At 37.2% G+C, this 20,516-nt stretch overlaps 1 protein-coding gene across 1 annotated transcript in view; it reads right to left on the reverse strand.

Annotated features, from left to right (window-relative positions):
- Nucleotides 1-20,516, reverse strand: part of LOC145689862 (discoidin domain-containing receptor 2-like) — a 581,986-nt gene that overhangs the window by 186,444 nt on the left and 375,026 nt on the right. The window contains exon 5 of the mRNA XM_081764130.1: nucleotides 4,472-4,619. Within this exon, the coding sequence (XP_081620256.1) occupies nucleotides 4,472-4,619 (148 nt within the window). The remainder of the gene's footprint in view (nucleotides 1-4,471; nucleotides 4,620-20,516) is intronic.

Genomic DNA, 20,516 nt, shown 5'->3' on the forward strand with positions numbered 1-20,516 from the left:
CGAAGATCAACACATCTAATGAGAGAGGGCCCTCAACACTAGTTCTCGATGTAATCACAGTTTTTGTTCAACCGTTTATAAAATTCTCTATAGCATTTGCAAAGAAATCCGCGTTAAGTTGTTCCCAGATACCATGAGGCAGGGGTTTTGCAATAATCACATGACAGATAATGGTGAAAAGCCTTTATTTTTATTTATTTTGTTTATTTTTACTTTTTATTTTATTTATTTATTTATTTATTTATTTATTGCTTCAGAACAGGGAAAACATGAAAGTCAACGGTTCTAGGTAAGGGCTGTGGAAGCGGGCTTCAGTCTTTCCAAGCGTAAGGCCAGTGGTTAAAGTACTGGGTCCATCGCTGTGTCCAGAGTTATGACTAACAATATTAGTCCGTCTTTCTTTGAAGGCATGACACCGCTTCCCTACATGTTGCCTTGAATTTGAGCCCTCCCTATAGACCTCGACAATCGATCTTTCAATGTCAACAGGTATGGTGTTTTTGGGCCCAAGAAACCGCAGCAATGACCTCACCTCTACTTTTGACAAATTTTCCAGACGCGTCATCATTTTTAATGTCCACTTCTCGGGTATACATGGTCAAAACCCGAAGTCTTCAAACCTGCACTAATGCAGACCAAGAAATAGTTTTTTGATATGAGTTCAATACAGTAAAAAAAGTTCCATCTGCAACTTTAATCCTGTACTGCAACCAGAAATTAAAAACTACTACTTCCGTTTCCAGTATTAAATTCACAAGGTTTGGAAGTTTACCGTACTTTCGCAACGAAACTCTCTTATTATGTTTTCGGATCACTATATTTTTATTATACTGTCCTTCTTTGGTTGTTGTTTACAAAGACAAGAAAGAAGTAAAAAAGGTCTTTTATTCTTTCCTTTATGTGTGTGAGTGTGTGTGTGAGTATTAAGGAAGAGAAAGGATCCTAACATTTTGTGCCCAGTAGCAACAGGAAGAGAATATCTTAAAACAAAATTTCATTTTCTTGTTCTTTGGTGATAGATGATCTTATCCTTTAGGGCAAGAGCTGTTCTCGGAACGGAAATCTCTCTAGTTTTCCCTTAGACAAACCAAGAAAGAAGAAAAAAGAGAACGAAAAAAAAAGAATGTGTTAACGTTGCATATAGATAAGAAAAGAGGAAAAAGAAAATAAGAAAGAAGCTGACAGGGGAAGAAAAATGCAGAAGAAATAACACCAAAGATATCGACAGATTCTAATCTGTCTTTTCGTTCGAAGCCAGAAGGAAAGAAAAAAAAGATGTCGATATATGCTCTACCACCTAGTCGCAAACCTTTTTTCGCTTATAATATGAAATACCTCTTCAGAAATACAAGTGTTCAAGTTTGAAGATCATGACTGGATATAGAATTTTCCTCATAGAAAAGATAGATTTGATTAAATCAACTAGTATTGAGCTTCAAAGTAGATTTATTGTAGTTCAAGATTTTTCTTATAACGCTGCGACTTTTCCATGTTTGAATTCTTGACTTACTTACTCCTATTTTATACGTTAGGATAAGTATTTTGTATTTATTGGCAAATTAATTGCTGCAAATTGAAAGCCGCTTTGTATTCTGGTCTTAAATCTAAATTCTTGGTAGACATATGCAGGGTATTTCAAAACAACGCCGACAACGTTTTGGAGTTGATTCCTGACACCAAGATAAGGCAAAAAATCTAGACCAACCTAAATAAGTCATTTCCGGTGGGATCTACTTTGGGTCAAGACTTCACTTAGGAACTAATATGTGCGTTATATAAATATCCATGTTTGAGAATCCTACGGTACTTCCGCAACAATTTTTTATAGAGATAGTCGGTGAGTACTTCAAATTATGTCCTTGGACAAACTCCCCCTATAAAAGATATTACGTAAGTATCGCAGGATTCTCAAGCATGTATTTTTGAATAGTGCACATATCAGCTTCGAAGTGAAATCTAGACCCGTCTACAGTAGATTCCATAGTACTGGAGCTATGGACCTTTAAAGTTCATTTTTTCATGTTTTCGGAAACCTCTAACTCCGAAATGATGTATTTTTGTACCCAAGTTGGTCTATACTTTCGTCTTATCTTCGTATCAGGAATCATCTCCCAAACGTTGTCAATGTGGTTTTGAAATACCCTGTACGTAAGAGTTTCAACAGCATCCATCAATTTCAGTGCTCTTTTTGCCTTCTACCATTTTTCCTTCAATCTTGCTGGGAATAATGTTTATCCTGAAACATTATCGAAACTTATTTTTCTTTCTCTTCTTAATAACCTCCAATATCATTCCTTTCTCCTTGTCTCTCTTTGCTTCAAGAATAATTTCCGTCGTTTCCCTCTGAATATAATTTCTACTCACACAGTGTCTTAACCGTTCTATTTCATTTACTATTTTTTAATTATCTCCAATTTTCATTTCATTCTCTTCCTCGCTTTCCGTCTGCGCAACTTCCATCATGTATTTTAGTACAAAATTTGTTCTTACATAGTGTTTCAAACAATTTTTCCTCTTTTAAATTATCTAGAACGTTCTTCTCGCCACCTCGTTTTCCGTCTATTACATCTTCTATCGTGAACCATAGAATATTTTGTTCTCGAACAGTCTTATAATCTTTTCTCGTATTATCAATTTCCTCAACTATTTTCTTTTCTTTCTCCATCAATTTTGTTGTACTATATCTTCTATCTTCTCTTTTAATGACATTCTTTGTCCTTCACTGATTTTAGCAGAAATGTAAGAGGGAGTATTCACGACATATACCTACAGATTATTTTTATAATTTAGCGCATATCCTTAAATGTACGGAAGAAATCGTACACAAGGATAACTATGTTCTATCTTTTCGTAAATGATCGAGGGTATACCTACCAAAACTTCTAACGTTATGTCACTGGCTTTGAAGTTGCATCAATTCTTAAATTCATGATCACTCATACACATCAACGTATCTAATATATAATATTCTAAACTATATTCTTTGAAAATTTATTCTGATGATGTACAATGAGTTAAGACGTAAACAACTTCTTTTATTAGATGTCTCAGATGAAATATAAAATAGAAATACAGATATCAAGCCGCAAGTATTGTTCAACTCAATCAACTGTTCTACACAGTAATATGCAACGTAAGTTTTTTATAATAAGAAATTAAATAATCAGTACGTAGTAAGAAGGATGTTAAAAATTCCGGTAAAGGAGGTAACTTTGTAGAAACTAAAAGCCAGCTTAAGGAGTTGGGATATGTTACGTAATTAAGGCAATCGAAAATCAAAACTGACAATTACCAGTACTGATAATATAAATAAATACCTTACACGGGCTTTGCTATGTTGGGATAGTTGCAATAGTTAAGCTACAATAAATAATACAATTACAAAGACCAAACTAGATTAATTGAATCCTACACTGATTTTGAGAGATATCTAAGCATTTCACTTCTAAATGCATTGTTTTGTTCCTAAACTTCAAGCAACAGTCTAATGATGACTTACAAATTATTGCATTTGGTTGTGTTACTAGTTTGACCGGGCCACGGATATTGACAAAAGATTAAGTGTGCAGGATGTGGCAGAGACAATTCTCCTACTGAACTTTAGAGAAAATTCCAAATTAAACAAGATAAGACATTTTTTTTTTTTCAAAATTTCTGGAAAGTACACAGAATGCATTTTAAATCCAACGGATTTTTCAACAAAACATCACTCCAGTGGCTCCAATTACTTATTGCAAAGCATTATGTTGATGCTAGATACTCGCTGCATTGCTACTGCTGACCCGCAATTATTTTAAAAAGTTCTCAGCAACAAAGACATGATACTCTCCGGACCACGCGATGATATGTACTCCCCACCATTATACGCTCTTCACTTCCGAAGTTATGCCCCGCTTCCTTCTGCCATATCCTGTAATTTCGTTTTAAACCAAGTGTACTGAACTTCCTTGCATAGCAGTACTATTGAACGGCATATCTGTACTCCATTTCTGTCCTCTCCACCAACGATGTGTTGCTTTACCTGTTGCCATGTACTGTTGCTCTGAGAATAAAAGCAACTTTCAAGGTAGGACCGTTGAGTCATTGGCCTATAAGTAGATGCGTAAGATCATTGACCAATAAAGTAGAATCACTGGGTCCTCAATTTATAGGGTGGAATCGTTGGGTCATTGGCTTATCTGGTAGAGTCGTGGAATCAGTGGTTTATAAGGTACAATCATTTTATCATTAGCTGTTTTGGCCTATAAAGTAGAATGATTGCATCATTTGTTGGATCCTTAGGCTATAAGATGGAACGTTGCATCATGCTTTTATAAGGTAAATTCAAAGGATCATTAGCATATAAGTTTGAAATGTTTGATCATTGGCCTATACGGTAGGATTGCTGAAAGTAACATCAATCTTGTATCAACAGAAAAGTTTCAGATAAGCGTTTAGTAACGAGAAACTAATTGTAAAATGTCATACAAACCTTCATAAAGGCATCCTAACACTTCCAACCTGAGGCATACGGTACGTTGGTGTATGCTATAGGGTAAAATCCTTATTTGACTTGCAAATACTGGCGGAATCAGGTTATGACTGACCACTGTTGAAGTATCACTGTTGCCTTTTAGAATCTGTGAAGAAATAATAAAGAGATCACATTATTAATGTTTTTCTAATGAAAGTAATGTGCATTTCTACATAAGACAAGAGAAGTAAAAATATGCGAGAGATAAATATTACCGTCAGAAGTACTTTACAAATACTGGCAAGAAATTTTAGAACAATTTGTCATGTTCTATCTATTTGTTTTCATGCATTATCCTCTTTACTGTCGATCCCTCGTCTTCATTATTATTCTTCTTGACCGTATTCTTCTTGAACTATATGCCTTATTACATTTGTCATAATAATATCGGGATAACACAACAGGTTAGCTATCTACCTATCAACTGAAAGGGCCGGGTGTGACCTCAGGGGAAGCAGGATTTATTTCCTGTTCTGACCTGTTCTAAAAATCGTATCAGGGAGTCTCCTTGACTCTGCAAAATTGATACATGGAGTGCAAAGGCGGGCGTATACTTTCTCCTGTACGTGCAGAAGCCACAAGTTCGTGAAGTATGTACTTTACCTATTAGCCACACATCTTGCATTAAATCAAGGAACTATAGTGGTGTGCAAACGTTAAGGACAAGATAGACAAAGTAACATAAATTACTGCGTAGTTAGTGGAGATAAATGGAAGCCCAGCAGCATGTTACCAGAGAGGTCTTCTAAACATACACAGAGTGAGATGCATGGCATGACGTAAGCATGACAGCAGCGCCGTATGGGTTTTCAGCCCAACGTGTAGCAGTTGAATGACAGGGACGAAACAGGGTGTGTCAGAGAGCTATTAAAATGCAATATGGTCGTGCTACACAGAACAACATTGCCTGGTGCCAACATTAGGAGGACCTCACGCAGGGAAGAATAATCGGAAAACTTGGAGCAGACGAGTTTGGTATAGTTAGGTTACAGAATAGATTCACGTGCATTCGGAGCATTTCGAACCACAGGCAATGCTATGCAAAGAAGAGGTGGGGACCGAGCACAATCAATTACAGCAGCTGGCCTCTGCTACATTGTGAAACTAATAAGAAGGGACAACGTCAAGCAGCGGGTGTAATTTCAAACATATTTCACAGGACTGTAAGGCGCCCTATCAATGTGGGGCTCTTCTCTTTGCCAGGTTGCCATTACGTTGTGTTGTTTATATCTGCACGTAGGCAGTACCAATTGTAGTCGTGCCAATAACATCACGAATGGACCAAGGAGGACTGGGATCGTGTTCTTCTCTCGAAATTAGACCATTTTCACTCTTACTAGTGAATCATCCCATAAGAGGAAACCCACGCAATGAACCTAGCAGGGGCAGATCCAGGACCGACTTCTGGGAGAGGTGGTGGGTTGCCACACTGCTACTTTTAAGGACTCCAAACTTTGGGATGGGTTTTATTTATATATAAAAAAATAAGAAAGTTTCCTCTTCTGTGGGAGCGATCGTCCTGATCGCCCCCCTGGATCCGCACCTGGAACCTAGAAACATTATCCAGCATAATATACATGGCATCTCGACCCCCAAGTTTTCAATACGGTACGCTCACTGATGAACGTTATTGTGACACTGTGTTCCTTCTCCACGTGCGTCTTTCCAAAAGTGGAGTCGGCCTCGACTTTATCTTAAGTGACCGCATCAAATAGCCAATGTATCGGAGCTCCTGGAACGGGAAGATATTCGGCGAATTGACTGGGCTGACCGTATGTCTGACTTCAATCCCATGGAGCAAGCTATAGGATGCTATAGGAAGACTTCCTGCAGCACCTCCAGATATATCAAGGGCCCATCCAGCAGTTGGCAATAACGCTGGTGGAGGGTTGCTCTACATAAAGGAGAGAGAGAGCAGAGCCCTCTATATTACAACAACTTAGGCGTACTACCAATCTTCTGAGCAGCATGGGTGCACGTTGCAGAGCATGTATTTCTGGTTATATATCTTTCTAAGAATAATTTCACTCCTTCTGTAATATCCTTCATGAGTCACAATAACTTCATATAATTTATTGTTTCTGCCTAGAAGTAACATTTTTGTTCTAATCACATTTTTTCTATTGTTTCGTGTATCATACTTTAGCACTAATTTCTATGTATGGTTCAAGTTTCATAGATTTCTGCCACTTATGAGTGACACAGCATGAGAAACTTAGTTTCGTCCTTCACTTTGTATGTATATATATTATAATTGTTTTGAGTCGCAGATTGAAATTGTTCGAGTCCGAATATTATTATGTTAAAGGTAAATTAAATACACTGGTATGCCAGTTTTTATATAAATTACTGTACAGTGAAACCTTTCTTTATGATCACATTCACAATACGAATAATTTTTTCAGCATATATATAGATAGATAGATAGATAGATATATAGATAGATAGATAGATAGATAGATAGATATGTGTGTATGTATGTACCGGTATTATTAGAGGACAAAGCCCTCCGTTTTATGTACACTCTATGACACTAATACACACTATATATTTTTTCGCCATCTTAAGAACATCTTCATAACAAACAAGAATTATTGTTAGTTTATATGTAATTAGCACAGAAAATATTTTTCTGTAACTTAAAGATAAATCTGTCTGAAACTTCCTTGTCCACACAATATCCTTGCCATATATCAATGACGTGGTGAACTACCATGTAAGACAGTCGAAACTTCATCTTGAAATTCCATGTTCTTAAAATTTTATTTTTTAGTATAGGCACTGGCAGGATTAAAGATATTTTCAGAAGGATGTCATGTAACGGAACTATGTCCAATCTCGAAACATATTTTGTTCTAATATCAGGCATGTACGCAGGAATTTATTTAATTGATATATGTACTGTATACTGCATGTAATTGCCGCGTGCGTTATAATTTATATTTACGTAACCTCTATATAATCATAACCTTTATTCGTCTTATTTATGGTAAGAGAATCACGATGTTTCGGTATCCATTAGTCAAAGATTTCATTATACATTCAAAGATTTTGCCAATGATTCTCCTAATTTGATTTGTAATCGACTTTATTGTATTTTTCCATTTATAATAAATATTCTTTTTCTCTCCTTATGGCAACTCAAACATTAGTGTTTCACAGGCTCGCAACCATAGGGGGTTTAGGGGTGCCTGACCCCCTAAACTTTTCGTGGCCCTGGGGCCGCGGTGGCTCAGTGGAACTTCCGATGTTACCCAAGTTTCAGGTGCCCGAACCCGGGCCACTTTGAAAAAGTTGAAAGCTGGTATCCCCGTTGGGGAAGACTTATAATTATTTTCCTTGTTCTATTGTGGTCTATATTACAGCCTTTTATGCAGTGTTTAACATTTCGCTTCACTCTATTTTTGTTTATGATTATCTTTATGTATAGTTTTAGTTTTGCCACCATTAACTTAAATGGATTTACTTCTCCTGTTAAACAAGAAGCATTAAGAGACTTTATCTACAAAGCAGACATTGATGTGTTGTTCGCTCAAGAAGTAGCCCTTCAAGAGTATAGTTATCTTTCACATCATACATGCTATTCTCATTTTCCGGAGAATGGGCTAGGTACAGCTACCATCTACCGTAATGATCTAGAATTTAAGGCCGTTAATGATCACCCAAATGAACGAATCTCCATTGGAATGCTTGACCGCATCAAATTATGCAATACTTACGTGCCATCTGGGTCTCACAAAAGGCGAGAGAGATAGGATTTCTTCAACACTGATCTTGCGCAGGCTTTATTTAATGGTGCCAACCCTTGTATTTTAGGTGGAGATTTTAATTCCGTTTTACAACCTATTGACCAGACTCCCAACTTTAACTTCTCTCCTGAACTCCAGCGAATAGTAGACACATATAATCTAGTTGATGTGTGGCGTCACTTTCGACCCACTGACCCAGGCCACTCATTTCATACTTCAAAATCATCCAGTCGCTTGGACCGTTTTTACGTAAGTCGCTCACTAGTAGCACAAGTACGAGATGTTACCCTCAAACCTGTCTGTTTTAGCGATCATTATGCTCTTGTTATGAGAATAACCCTACCAGTGTCAAAATTTTTGAGAAGTAGTCCTCTTTGGTATTTTAACACTTCTATACTTATGGACCCTGAATATCAGCATTTAATTCGAGAGGAATGGAGAATCTTGTCTCCATTAATATCACGCTATCAGGGCAAACTTATGTATTTTTGGGATAAGCGAGTTAAACCTAGATTTCGATCCATAAGTAAGCAATATTGTATCCAAAGGAACCAAGCATATAATACTCAATATAACTATTACTCGCGCCTACTCAAGGAATACATGCAAGAACAATTGCGAGGCCGCCTGGTCAGGCCTCAAATACAAGAAATCAAAGCCCATCTATTGTCATTGCATAACCAACGAATGCGTGGTTTTTTTGTTCGCAGCAAAATTGCCCCGGCCGCTGACATTGAACAGGCTAGTATTGTACAAATTCAAAAAGAACGACACAGAGGCAAACAAAAGTTGATTTCATCCATTAGGGGCACGGATGGCCAAATTTATGAAGGTTTGCAGGTACTTCCCCAATTTGTTCAGTATTATAAACAATTGTATGCAAAACCTAAGGTAAATAATGAAGATGAATCTCTTTTGGACTATATCCCTTCAATCCTAGATGTTAATGCTCAAGAGTATCTAAACAGTCCCTTTACCATCGATGAAGTTGAGACCTCCATTAGATTAGGAAAACGTGGCAAATCTACTGGAATTGACTCTCTTCCTTTAGAATTTTATCTTAGTTTCATTGATATTCTTGCCCCCTTTCTCACGGATCTCTTCAATGAATATCGAGAAAATTTTACTTTAGGAGAATCTCTCTCTACAGGTATCACTGTTTTAATACCTAAAAAGTCTAACTCTACGTCTATTGATCATTACCGCCCGATCAGTCTTTTATGTGCCGATTTAAAAATCTTAACACGATGTCTAGCGCTTCGTATGAACCATTATATAGGAGAGTTGCTTAGTTCCTGTCAATACGGTCATGGACACCATGCGTTACTTTATGAAGCTTTAGCTAACATAAGAGATTTTATAGCCTATCATGAGACTGCCGCCCCCACTCCTGTGGCCATTCTATCCACTGATTTTTCACAAGCTTTTGATAGGGTATCACACGACTATCTCTTTAAAGTCCTACACAAATTTGGATTTAATGGCATGTTTCTGTCCATGCTTCAGGGAGTGTATCACAACAGAATTACGAAATTGAAACTTAATGGTGGTTTAAGCTCCGCTATCCCTGTGTGTACTGGAATTCTTCAAGGTGACACAATGTCCAGTATTCTATTTAGTCTCTCAATCGCACCTCTAATATACGCGGCGCAGACCAAAGTCAATGGCATCAAAATTTATCACGCCTCTATTTCAGTCGCGAGTTACTTAGATGATGTACACTTCTATGTGAACAGTATTTCCACCCTCGACAATATTCAGAATCTTATAGACGCGTATCAAAGCATTTCAGGAGCAAGCTTAAATAAACAAAAAACAAAGCTCCTCTGTATTCATCCAAAATATCAGGATCAATATAGTGCGTACTACACGGCAGTTAATTCCGTCAAAATCCTGGGTATTGAGTGGTTCAATACCATCAAACAAACCATTACTTTCAATTATGATATCATAGCACACAAAATACGTGGTCTTCTAATACGACATAAACCCCGCAATATGGACATGATCAGTAGAAATTTCTTTCTCAAACAAAAAACGTTCAGCCTTCTGTGGTTTGTTTGCTCTATTTTTCCTCTCCCCCTACAAACATACAAATTCCTCACGAGTCAAGCTTTGTTCTTTCTGTGGCATAATAGAGTGCTTCGCGTTTCACGTGAGCAACTCGTGTTACCTCCGGCACAAGGTGGCATAGGATTTCAAAACATATTGCTCCAAGGTCAGGCACTACTATTGAAACGAACCATCGACGTGTTCACGAATGATAAGAACAGTGTATCTAGTAACGTTATCTCTGCTTGTTTAGCTTGTGTCGACCTTCAAACACCTATTAATATTTTTCCTTGGGGCCATAAATTCCCACACCTGCGAGAACCAGTTCTTGATATAGCCTATGGGCTGATTGCCCGAAGCAACTTAGACCTCATGCCTGTTAGAGCAATTTATCGCCGTTATGTGCAGACACAACACTTCGTCACGCCTCCTATTCAATTGAAAGAGCCACAACTTCACTGGCCTTATATTTGGCGAAATATCAACGCTCCTTTCTTGACTACTCAGCAAAAATCGCTCTGGTATTTCATTGTCAACAAAAAAAAATACGAAACGCTAGACCGCCTCTTTAACTTAGGAATGGTGGATCACAATATGTGTTTTCACTGCAATAACAAAGATACTCTTGAACATCGCTTACAATTTTGTACAGAGATTCAAAATATCTGGCACCATTTTAGCCTACTTATAAGTAAGATTTGTCGCTCGTCTCCCCACTACATTACGGCTAACAATATTCTTATTTATCCTGATTTTCATTATTTCCCTAATGCAAAAAATAACAGTGTAATTTGGCTCGCTGCATATACTCTTCTATATGTGCTTACCACACATCGACCGTATCATGTCGATGTGTATTCGTCTTATCTGCGACACCATTTGCAGAAACTTCCTGTGCAATATAAACGAAAATATTTTGCCAATTATTTGGTTGTCTTAGTTTCATAACCTAGTATGTACTTTTCTTACCTGTAAATTGTTACCTATCTTTTAATCAACATGTTTTGTCTCGCCTGAATAACAGCCCAATGTGATGACTATAAACTCTTTGCAATAATTTGGTAGTCTTACTTTCATAACACTTATGTTTACTGTTCATAATTGTCCATTGTTCCTTCTTTATTATTTTTTATTTTTTTAATTTTTTTTAATTTTATTTTTTTCTTTTAATTTATTCCAATTTACATTTCTATATAGTTTTTTTCCGGCACATTGTTTCTGGATTATTTTTGTAACTGCCTAATGTAACTGTAAATCAATTGTGAATAAAGTCTTTTAAAAAAAAGTGGTAGAGCGTTCACCTCTGGTGCTTGGGGTCACGGGTTCGATCCCAGCCCCCGCCAAGTGAAGTTTGTGGTGGACAAACTCCGTGTGCGTGGGTTTCCTCGGAGTTCTCCCGTTTCCTCCCACTTTCTTCATTCCACCATTTTATTCATCACTCATCATCACCGTCTCCTTTAGCCTAACCGGCATAACCGTGGGACGTAAAACTCAAAGATTTCATTTTTTTCATTTTCGTGGCCCCCCAAGCCTTAACACAAAATGCTATTATTAATACAAAAAGCACAATTTAGGTATTGGTAAGAGAACGTTTTATGACTTGCTCCCTCCAAACATATTCGTGCCCCCCCCCCCCCGAAACCTATGTGGTTGGTTGCGGGCCTGGTGTTTCATCTCCAACCACCTAATTTTCTCAATTTTCTGCATATTGATATTTTAAAATCTTTGAAATTACTACTTAATTGGATATTATTTACTTAAAAAAAACACTAGTTGTTACAGCCGTTTTTGGGCCTGAGCAACACCAAGGCCATCTGTTAGCAACCGGATGAACTACGTCGTGCCTAGCGACAAACATCGGCAGTGTGCTGCGTCGCGTCACCTTATTTCTAACAGGAGTTCCAGGAGCTTTCTGGGGGAGCAGGTCAAAACTCTCACAGCCAAAACTCCCACACTCAGAAAATGTCAAAACGCCCACACAAACGGTCATAACTCCCACACAAATTGACAAATCTCCCAAATGCACGAACGGTCATAACTCCCACAGCCAAAGCTCCCACACAGGTAAGCGGTCATAACCCCCAACGGTCATAACTCCCACACAAATGGACAAAACTCTCACACGCAGAAATTGTCGCAACCGCCAGACAAATGGACAAAACTCCCACAGCCAAAACTCCCACACTCAAGAAATGTCAAAACGACCACATTCACGGTCACAATTCCCACACAGATGGACAAATCTCCAAAATGCACGAAGGATCAAAACACCCTTGTACTTCTTTTTATTATTTTCAGCATGTGAAACTTACAAGACGTGCAACCAGGATCAGTTCAAAGTGTAGGAGATTTGTCCGATTGTGTGGGAGTTTTGTCCATTTATGTGGGGATTGTGACCGTTGTCATGTGTGGGTGTCTTTTTCCATTTGTGTGGGACTTAAGACCGATCGTGTGAGCGCTTTGACATTTCTTGAGTGTGGGAGTTTTGCCCGTTGGGGTTTCGACCGTTCGTGCATTTGGGAGATTTGTCCGTTTGTTGGGGAGTTATGACCGATTGTGTGGGCGTTTTGACATTTCTTGAGTGTGGGAGTTTTGACCTAGGCTCCTTTCTGGTACTAGTGGTCTTCACGTGGCTCTCCAGTTTGCCTCACGCCAGGTTATTCAGAAGCACCGGGCTGGAATCGAACACGGGACCACTTGGACGTGAATCCTATGCCTTAACCACTATACTATGATGTCCCAGAATAGTATACAAGAATAATTAATTCTTCTATTTCTTTATTTAATGATCCGTCAAATTATGCCAAAACAACCATACACTTTGCCACCTAGGGACATAGAATAAAAAGTAAAAGTAAACATAGTATGATACCGTAAATTACGTTAGAATAAAAATTAAAAGTAAACATAGTATGATACCGTAAATTACGTTTCATTACAAATATAGCGGAGAATAAATTCCCACTCTTCGTGAATTACGGTGCGAGATAGAGACGCGTAAACAATCGTGATGAAAAAAATTTAAAAACGTAGAGATCTACTGTAAATGAATCAAATAATGATTTCTGTATCGAAACGCTAATCAATTACTCCAACAGAAAATAATTACAAAAAATTATGAAACATGAAACTTGAAATTTAAATAATAAGGGAACAGATTGTTCTTTAATAAAATTAAATATTATTAAGAAATAATATTTTAGTCTAAAAATAAATTCTAATTATTTAAATTAATATAATGAGTTTAATAACTTAATTATAAAATAATCTAACAAAATTTTAAAAAAGAAAGACTAAATTAATTAATTAATTATGATCAGCCAATGTACATTATTTGTTGTATCTATGCATGGAAAAAGTTGTTCATTAATTATTATTCCAAAATTAATTGGTTTTCTTGTATACTCTTCATGCCATCATAAATTACGCACACTTCCCCCCTTCGTTGGAGTATCTTGTTTGTTTGCTACTCTACACCCCGTGTGACGTCATTAACAAGCAAGGTGAATGATTAATGAAACAAATCGATTTGTTCGGCAGCCGCAGTTGACGGCTTGACATATTACCTAGTGTTCAATGTTTAAAGTTTACCCCTTGTTGGAGAGCTTTAACTGTTAGGTATGTGTTGCCCTCATAGTTTTCTGCTTTTTGTTTAATACCAAAGAAAGAACTTTGTTAAGAAACTTACAGCAAGAGGTATCAGAAGGGCTTCCCAAGACATATCTTTTAGAAGGGTCACCTAAGGGAAACGAGGTATTTTAGACAAACACGTACTATTTTAAAGGTTTTCGCCTTTAGGTGCCATGCCGGTTCAGTGGTAGAACGGTTATCTCTGGTGCCTGGGGTCCTTGGTTCCATTCCCGGCCACGTAAGTTTCTAGTGCACATAATCGTGTTCTTGGGTTTTTCCAGCGTACTTCCGTTTCCTTCAACACTCTCATTCCACTAATTCTTCCATCATCACTCACTTGCCTTAGTAAGCATCTCCCTTAACCTAATGGAAATTATCGTGGGACGTTAAACACGAAGACTTTTGCGTATCAAAATCCTCCAGACCAGCTGTTCTCAACTGGAGGTATTTGTCGGATCATTGTACGCAGAACATAATTTGAAGTGGTAAAAAAAGACAAAAAACGCTATAATTTCTTTGCCGTGTAAAATAATGTAAGTGTTAGAATCGATCCGAACAAGTCAAACATTAATAACCAGACATTCCCACTAACAGAGTCAAATTTTGTAACGGATACAAAGACATGACCACAAGACCTGCATAAACGATTGGAATCATCAATAAGAGAAGCAACTATATGCAGATTCTCCAATGAATGGCCAGAATTTCACAAAAATCAAAACAGACAAATTACTCACAACCAGGACCAAAACGCTTATGAAAATGGTGTGATGATTGAAAAGCTGAAACAATCAGGACGATCGAATGTAAACACTATCCACCACCAAACGGTCAGAATACAAACAGAAACGTTGAAAGTAGTCAATAGTAGACATACCTAGATCATAGATAGCCGAATGATCAGAATTCCGAAAATCAAAACAGACAAGTCTACGATAAATAGCGCTAAAACTCCCATAAAACGGACAGAAAAACAAAGATTGGATGAACAATAACACATTTAGCATCCATCTCAGCAGTGATGCTATATGAGACATAGGACTACAAGTTAACGTGGGATCTAAACCAGACATATTTCAGCCTGGAATCAAACCTGGATCTCCCGTGGCGAAGACAAGAAGAACAAACAGTCAAAACGGTCAGAATATGCAACTGACAAATCAACCTGAGAATGGCCAGAATTCTACATAACTGATCAGAACGCCCAATAGACCAAATATTAATTTGCTAAGTCACCCAAAGGTCAAATTATAAAACCATAATTAGATAAATCGCAAACGAAATGGCTAATGTTCACAAAAGATATCATAGCACTTAATTACAAAAACATTTAAGTGCGAAGCGTCTAATAGATAATGCGTTAACACCAGGAGTACGGTGAGTCAGTAATAGGTCTCTCACTTTCTGTGCCATGTTTCTTTGGTTCGATACCAGACCATATGAGTTTAAGGTGAACTATACCATCTACGTGTTTTTTTTTGTTTTTTTAGGTTTGCCGTTTTTTATAAAATTCTCATTGTACCAATTCACATAATCATTCACTTCCATTCACTTTTCGTCTTCTTTAGCTTAAACGACATTATTGTTTGACGTTATGGGGGCAGACTACTAAATATTTTTCAAAAGCCAACATTTTTCTTTTGTCCGTTTTTCGTAAGTGAAAAGAGATAATGAAAAGTAACTTACAAGAATAATAGATAACGTTATTCTACACCCGAAAATACCAATCAGAAGAATTTTCAGTGTTGCCATCCATAGAAATTACAGTGTGACCAGAATTTGAATTACCCAAAAATCTAGGTTATGGCAGCGACTGGAAAAATGAACTGAACTGCAATTGATGACTTATCATGCTGTCTGTGTTCCTTGTTAACTACTTTTTAAATAATATTTGTATTTATTTTGTAATAAACAGTACAAAATAGCATTACAATTAAAATACAAATATTATGTGACCGGGTTCAGTGGTATCTCGACGTTAATAGTGTCCGCGTGAAATAATTATTATCACTCTTCGTATCAAATGAAGTAACCAAGCTCAAAAATTTCCTTGGGCTACCTTCATACGTGTCAAAATTATTACAGAGATGGTGAATCCGGTAGCAAATACGACAGAAAGAATTTAATAGATGTCACAGCAATCTTAATGTATTTGGAAACTATTTTACAATCAATCACTAACACGACACGACAATTTTGTTCTCCCAAATGAATGATAATAACTGCACAGCACAACTGTATGTGGCAATTAAATTGTTTGTGCCTTTTGAGTACTTTCATTCTTGCCAACATTAATTTGCTACAGTAAAAGGCATTTCCATGTACTCATTAATACCATAGCATATAGACCTCAGCGATTATACTTAATTCATTAGGCCTATACACGATTAGGTGATTCAGTACGTACATTACACAGTAGTTCTACATATCCATTTTCTGATATTAAATACGAGGAAGGATCAGAAACCAAAGTTAGAAGGGTGATATTTCAGAGTTTCGTGTTATAAACGGATGAAGTTACCAACTGTGCAGAGTTTCAGCCATCCGCAACCTACGGTGCTAGTTGTAGGTAAGCACAAAAACGACTCGTTTGGAAAACTGGTCTCGCGAAGTAGCCCGCTCATTTATTCGATTTCTGTGGGGCGAAACATGTAACCTCGGATGAAATACATGACGACACGCGGCCACATACAGCCCAAAACTCCATCACGCTGTTGAAACAGTTTCGCTGGGATATCGACCATTCTTCCTACAGACCGGAAAAGCACCTAAGCGACCGTCCATTCGCTTCAGACGAGGAGTTGAAACGATTCGTGACAACGTGGCTGAACACGCAAGGAGAAGATTTTTAACCAGGAGGAAATCTTGAAATGCTTCTCACGATGTGAAAACTGCCTCAAGCGCTATGGAGTCTATGTACTGCCTGTTGGTTGTATTGGTTGCATGAAATAACATATACATGCTTCACTGCAGGTTTTGCAACCTTACTTTCCGATTACTCCTTTTAACTGACGAAGTTAACGTCCTATAATTCCATGAATACAACCTATCTGCTGCAATTCCGTCTTCCTATTTTTCAAAGAATGTCTTTGCTCTTCATATGTTTCCTCCATACATGTCTATTTATTCACACACTCCTTGTCCAGATATTTCGATCTAATCAACGAACTTGAAAACTTTGTTACTGAATTCTCTATGTCTGTCTGTCTGTCTGTTATTTGCGATTTTTTTTTTAAATTTTGAACCCTGCATTCGATAGAGCATCAAAAACTATCAGAGAAAGTGATTAAATTTTTCGCGTCACTGTTACCGTTCCACGAGATATTGGAAATAAAATTGGCCGACTTCCAGAGATTTAAGAAGCCACATCTCGGGAACCGTAAGTCATAAAGAGATCATATTGGTATTAATCAATACCTAAGAGAATGGTAAATATTTTGGTATCAAATAGTAACCGGTGGCCACTGCCCAAATGGCCATTGGTTTGGCCAATGGCCAGTTGAACAGTGGCCACCCATTAATATCGGTACCAAAATGTTTACCAAACTCTTAGGGATTGATTAACACCCATATCATCTCTCTATGACATACCGTTCCCGTGATATTGGTAAAAAATGACCAATTTCTAGATATTTAAGGAGCCATAGCTCAGAAACCCTAGGTTCTAGAGAGATTATATTGATGTTGATCAATATCTAAGAGGATGGTAAATATTTTGGTTCCAAATATTAACTAGTGGCCATTGTCTAACTGGCCATTAGTTTGGCCAGTGGCTAGTTGGATAGTGGCCATCAGTTAATATCGGTACAAAAATTTTTAATATTCTATTAGGGATTGATTGACACCAATATTATCTCTGTATGACTTACCGTTTTCCTGATATTATCTCCCTATGATTGGCCAAAAGATAGTTCCGATTTCAGAAGATTTAAGGAGCCAAATCTCGGGAAACGAAAGTCACAGAAAGATCATTATAGAGTTGATCAATATCTAAGATAATGGTGAACATTTTGGTACCAAATAGTAACCGGTAGCCGCTGATTAACTGTATATTGGTCAACTGGTCACCGTTCCCCAGATATTGGCCAAACTTTTCGAATTTCTAAATATTTAAGCAACAATATCTCGAGAACTGTAAGTCATAGAGAGATCATATTTTGTTAATTTTTGCGAGAAAGAGAAGGTGCGGAAATTACTTCTACATCTAGGAACAAGGACAGTTATCCTTCCAGCTTCATCTCTCCATTCTTTTTAAATTCGTTCTGACGCTCTTGGAGCATTCTCAACTGGTTTTATTTTCCATTCTTTTACATATTTTAATGTATTTTTGGTGTAGATTGAGAATAGGTCGTCATGCAAATGTTATTTTTACGGTTGAAATGAGGAATTGTATATGAAAAAGGACTATCTTAGATATTCATCTCCGCCTGGGGAGTGTTTCAGTACAATACTGTTAAGCGGTATTTTATGTTTGTAAGTATTGGGTATCTTGTGTCAATCTACAACAAAGCATGCTACAAATGAGGAGGTAAATATGAAAGAGGAATGTATTAGGTATTATTTTCTGCCGGTAGATTATTTCTGCACAGTGTAGAAAAGCTGTATTACATGTTTATAAGTGTAGTGTTACTAGTGATAAAACTTACAAGTGGTATTGGAACTCATGTCACTGTGAAATCCATTAAACACTAACCTAACATAACCTGCTCTACTTTTATCTAACCTAACCTAACAATCTAATATACGCTACTGACCCAACATAATCTATTCTAACCTATCCTACTCCACCCTTCTAACCTAACCTAATCTATCCTACTAACATAACCTACCCTACTAACTCAATCTATCCTACCGTGTCCTACTAACTTAATATGACCTGCCCTATTAACATAGGTATTATAATCTAATCTACCCTACCCTACCTTACTTTACTCTAATCTACTCTACTTCAGTACACGTACCACATGTTGGTACGTGTTTTTCACCAATAATCGTCTTCAAGACACATCCGTTTGCACCCATATCGTTTGCATTCGCCAAATAATTTTAGCACACAACGTCTTAATGAATCATTTAAAGCCATAAAAGTGAAAGAAAAATATTTTCTTTTTTTTAAAAAAAAAATGATGACCTATTCTCAATCTGCGCGTTTTCTCCTTTGGTTTCCTATATCTTACCTTTTCATCCAAGTCAGTTATCGTTCCTTTTTAAATCAGGTGCATCAAAAGTCCGAGGCTATAGGACAACGTGAATAAAGATATGAATAAGTGGAAAAGGAGGAAAGCTGGTGGAATGGAAATAAATGTTTTTATAGAAGCAGGACAGTTCTAGGAACGTCCTTTCCACACATCCTCGCATACTGAAATCTCTTCTCTCTTCCTAAAATGATGAGTTTTCAATCTAAAATTGTGAATTTTTTTAATTACACAACCGCTCCACACTGGTAAGGCGCCCAATGTAAATAAAAATGCAAGATTTCCCAGTTTGTCAGGCTGTTCCCTGGACTATCTCCATATAAAAAATACTGCATTATTCAGAAACAGATTCTGGGCGTCCTAGTTAACTCGGATAAAAATGTGCAATATTTTACTATATTTTTTGTGTGTTCTTACATCCGTTCGAACAGTCTGTAGAACTGGAAACATTACTTTGTAATATAACATAAGACGCTTTTCCAGTGTGAAGTGCAAACTGGTGCGATTTGAAAATTCTGTTATTTTACATTATAAACCAGGCTTCCAACAACTTTCCGCTATCTCTCTCTCTATATCAGGTGTTCTGCAAATGGCTCCCGCGCACAACACTGGTATACCCTTCGGGGAGTTCTTCAGCTGCAGCAATTGTAAGGAATCAAATATTTCACTATATAGCAACGTTTCATATTAACTCAGAACCATTATCATTACTCTACGAACCCATCAAACAATTACATTGATTGTTATACTAATAAGTAAACTTATGTTCAAACTAACTGCTATCTGAAAAGAATCGATGTACATATTTGATGAATTGGAAGATTTATTTATGTATTTTTATCTGCGACGTTGCCACATAGTCCAATTTGTGTCTATAGACGTGGACCCAAAAAATACAAAATTATATACGATGGCTCGTATGTCTTTTGTTTCTTTTGACTTGTAGTATAAGTTAGTGCTCTGTAGTTTCTGGGAGAAATTTTAGAACGCTTTATATATACATATATACACAGGGTGGTAGGTAACTCCACCGACAAACTTTGGGAGGTGATTCCTTATATGAAATGAAAGAAAAAAGTTCTAATAAACATGGGACGAAAAACGTCTCCTTTCAGAGTTATGAGCCGCCGAAAATTCGAAAATTCACGTTTCGAAACGCTCTGACTTAGAAACTACAGGACCGATCCTAAGCGGTTTAAGGAATTACAAAGGAACTAGTATGCGCTCTATCTAAATATCCATGTTCTGCCGTGGTCCGTTATCGGCGAAACGAACTGTAAAAAGGAAGTTGAGGTATAGGGATACTCCTTTAATGATGCTTTACTTTTTTTTTTTTTTTTAGAATGGCAACACTTCCAGTGTAGTCCTAAAAAATAT

Source organism: Thermobia domestica, chromosome 7 (assembly GCF_964235325.1).
Source record: "Thermobia domestica chromosome 7, izTheDome1.hap1.1, whole genome shotgun sequence".
Classification (NCBI taxonomy): domain Eukaryota; kingdom Metazoa; phylum Arthropoda; class Insecta; order Zygentoma; family Lepismatidae; genus Thermobia; species Thermobia domestica.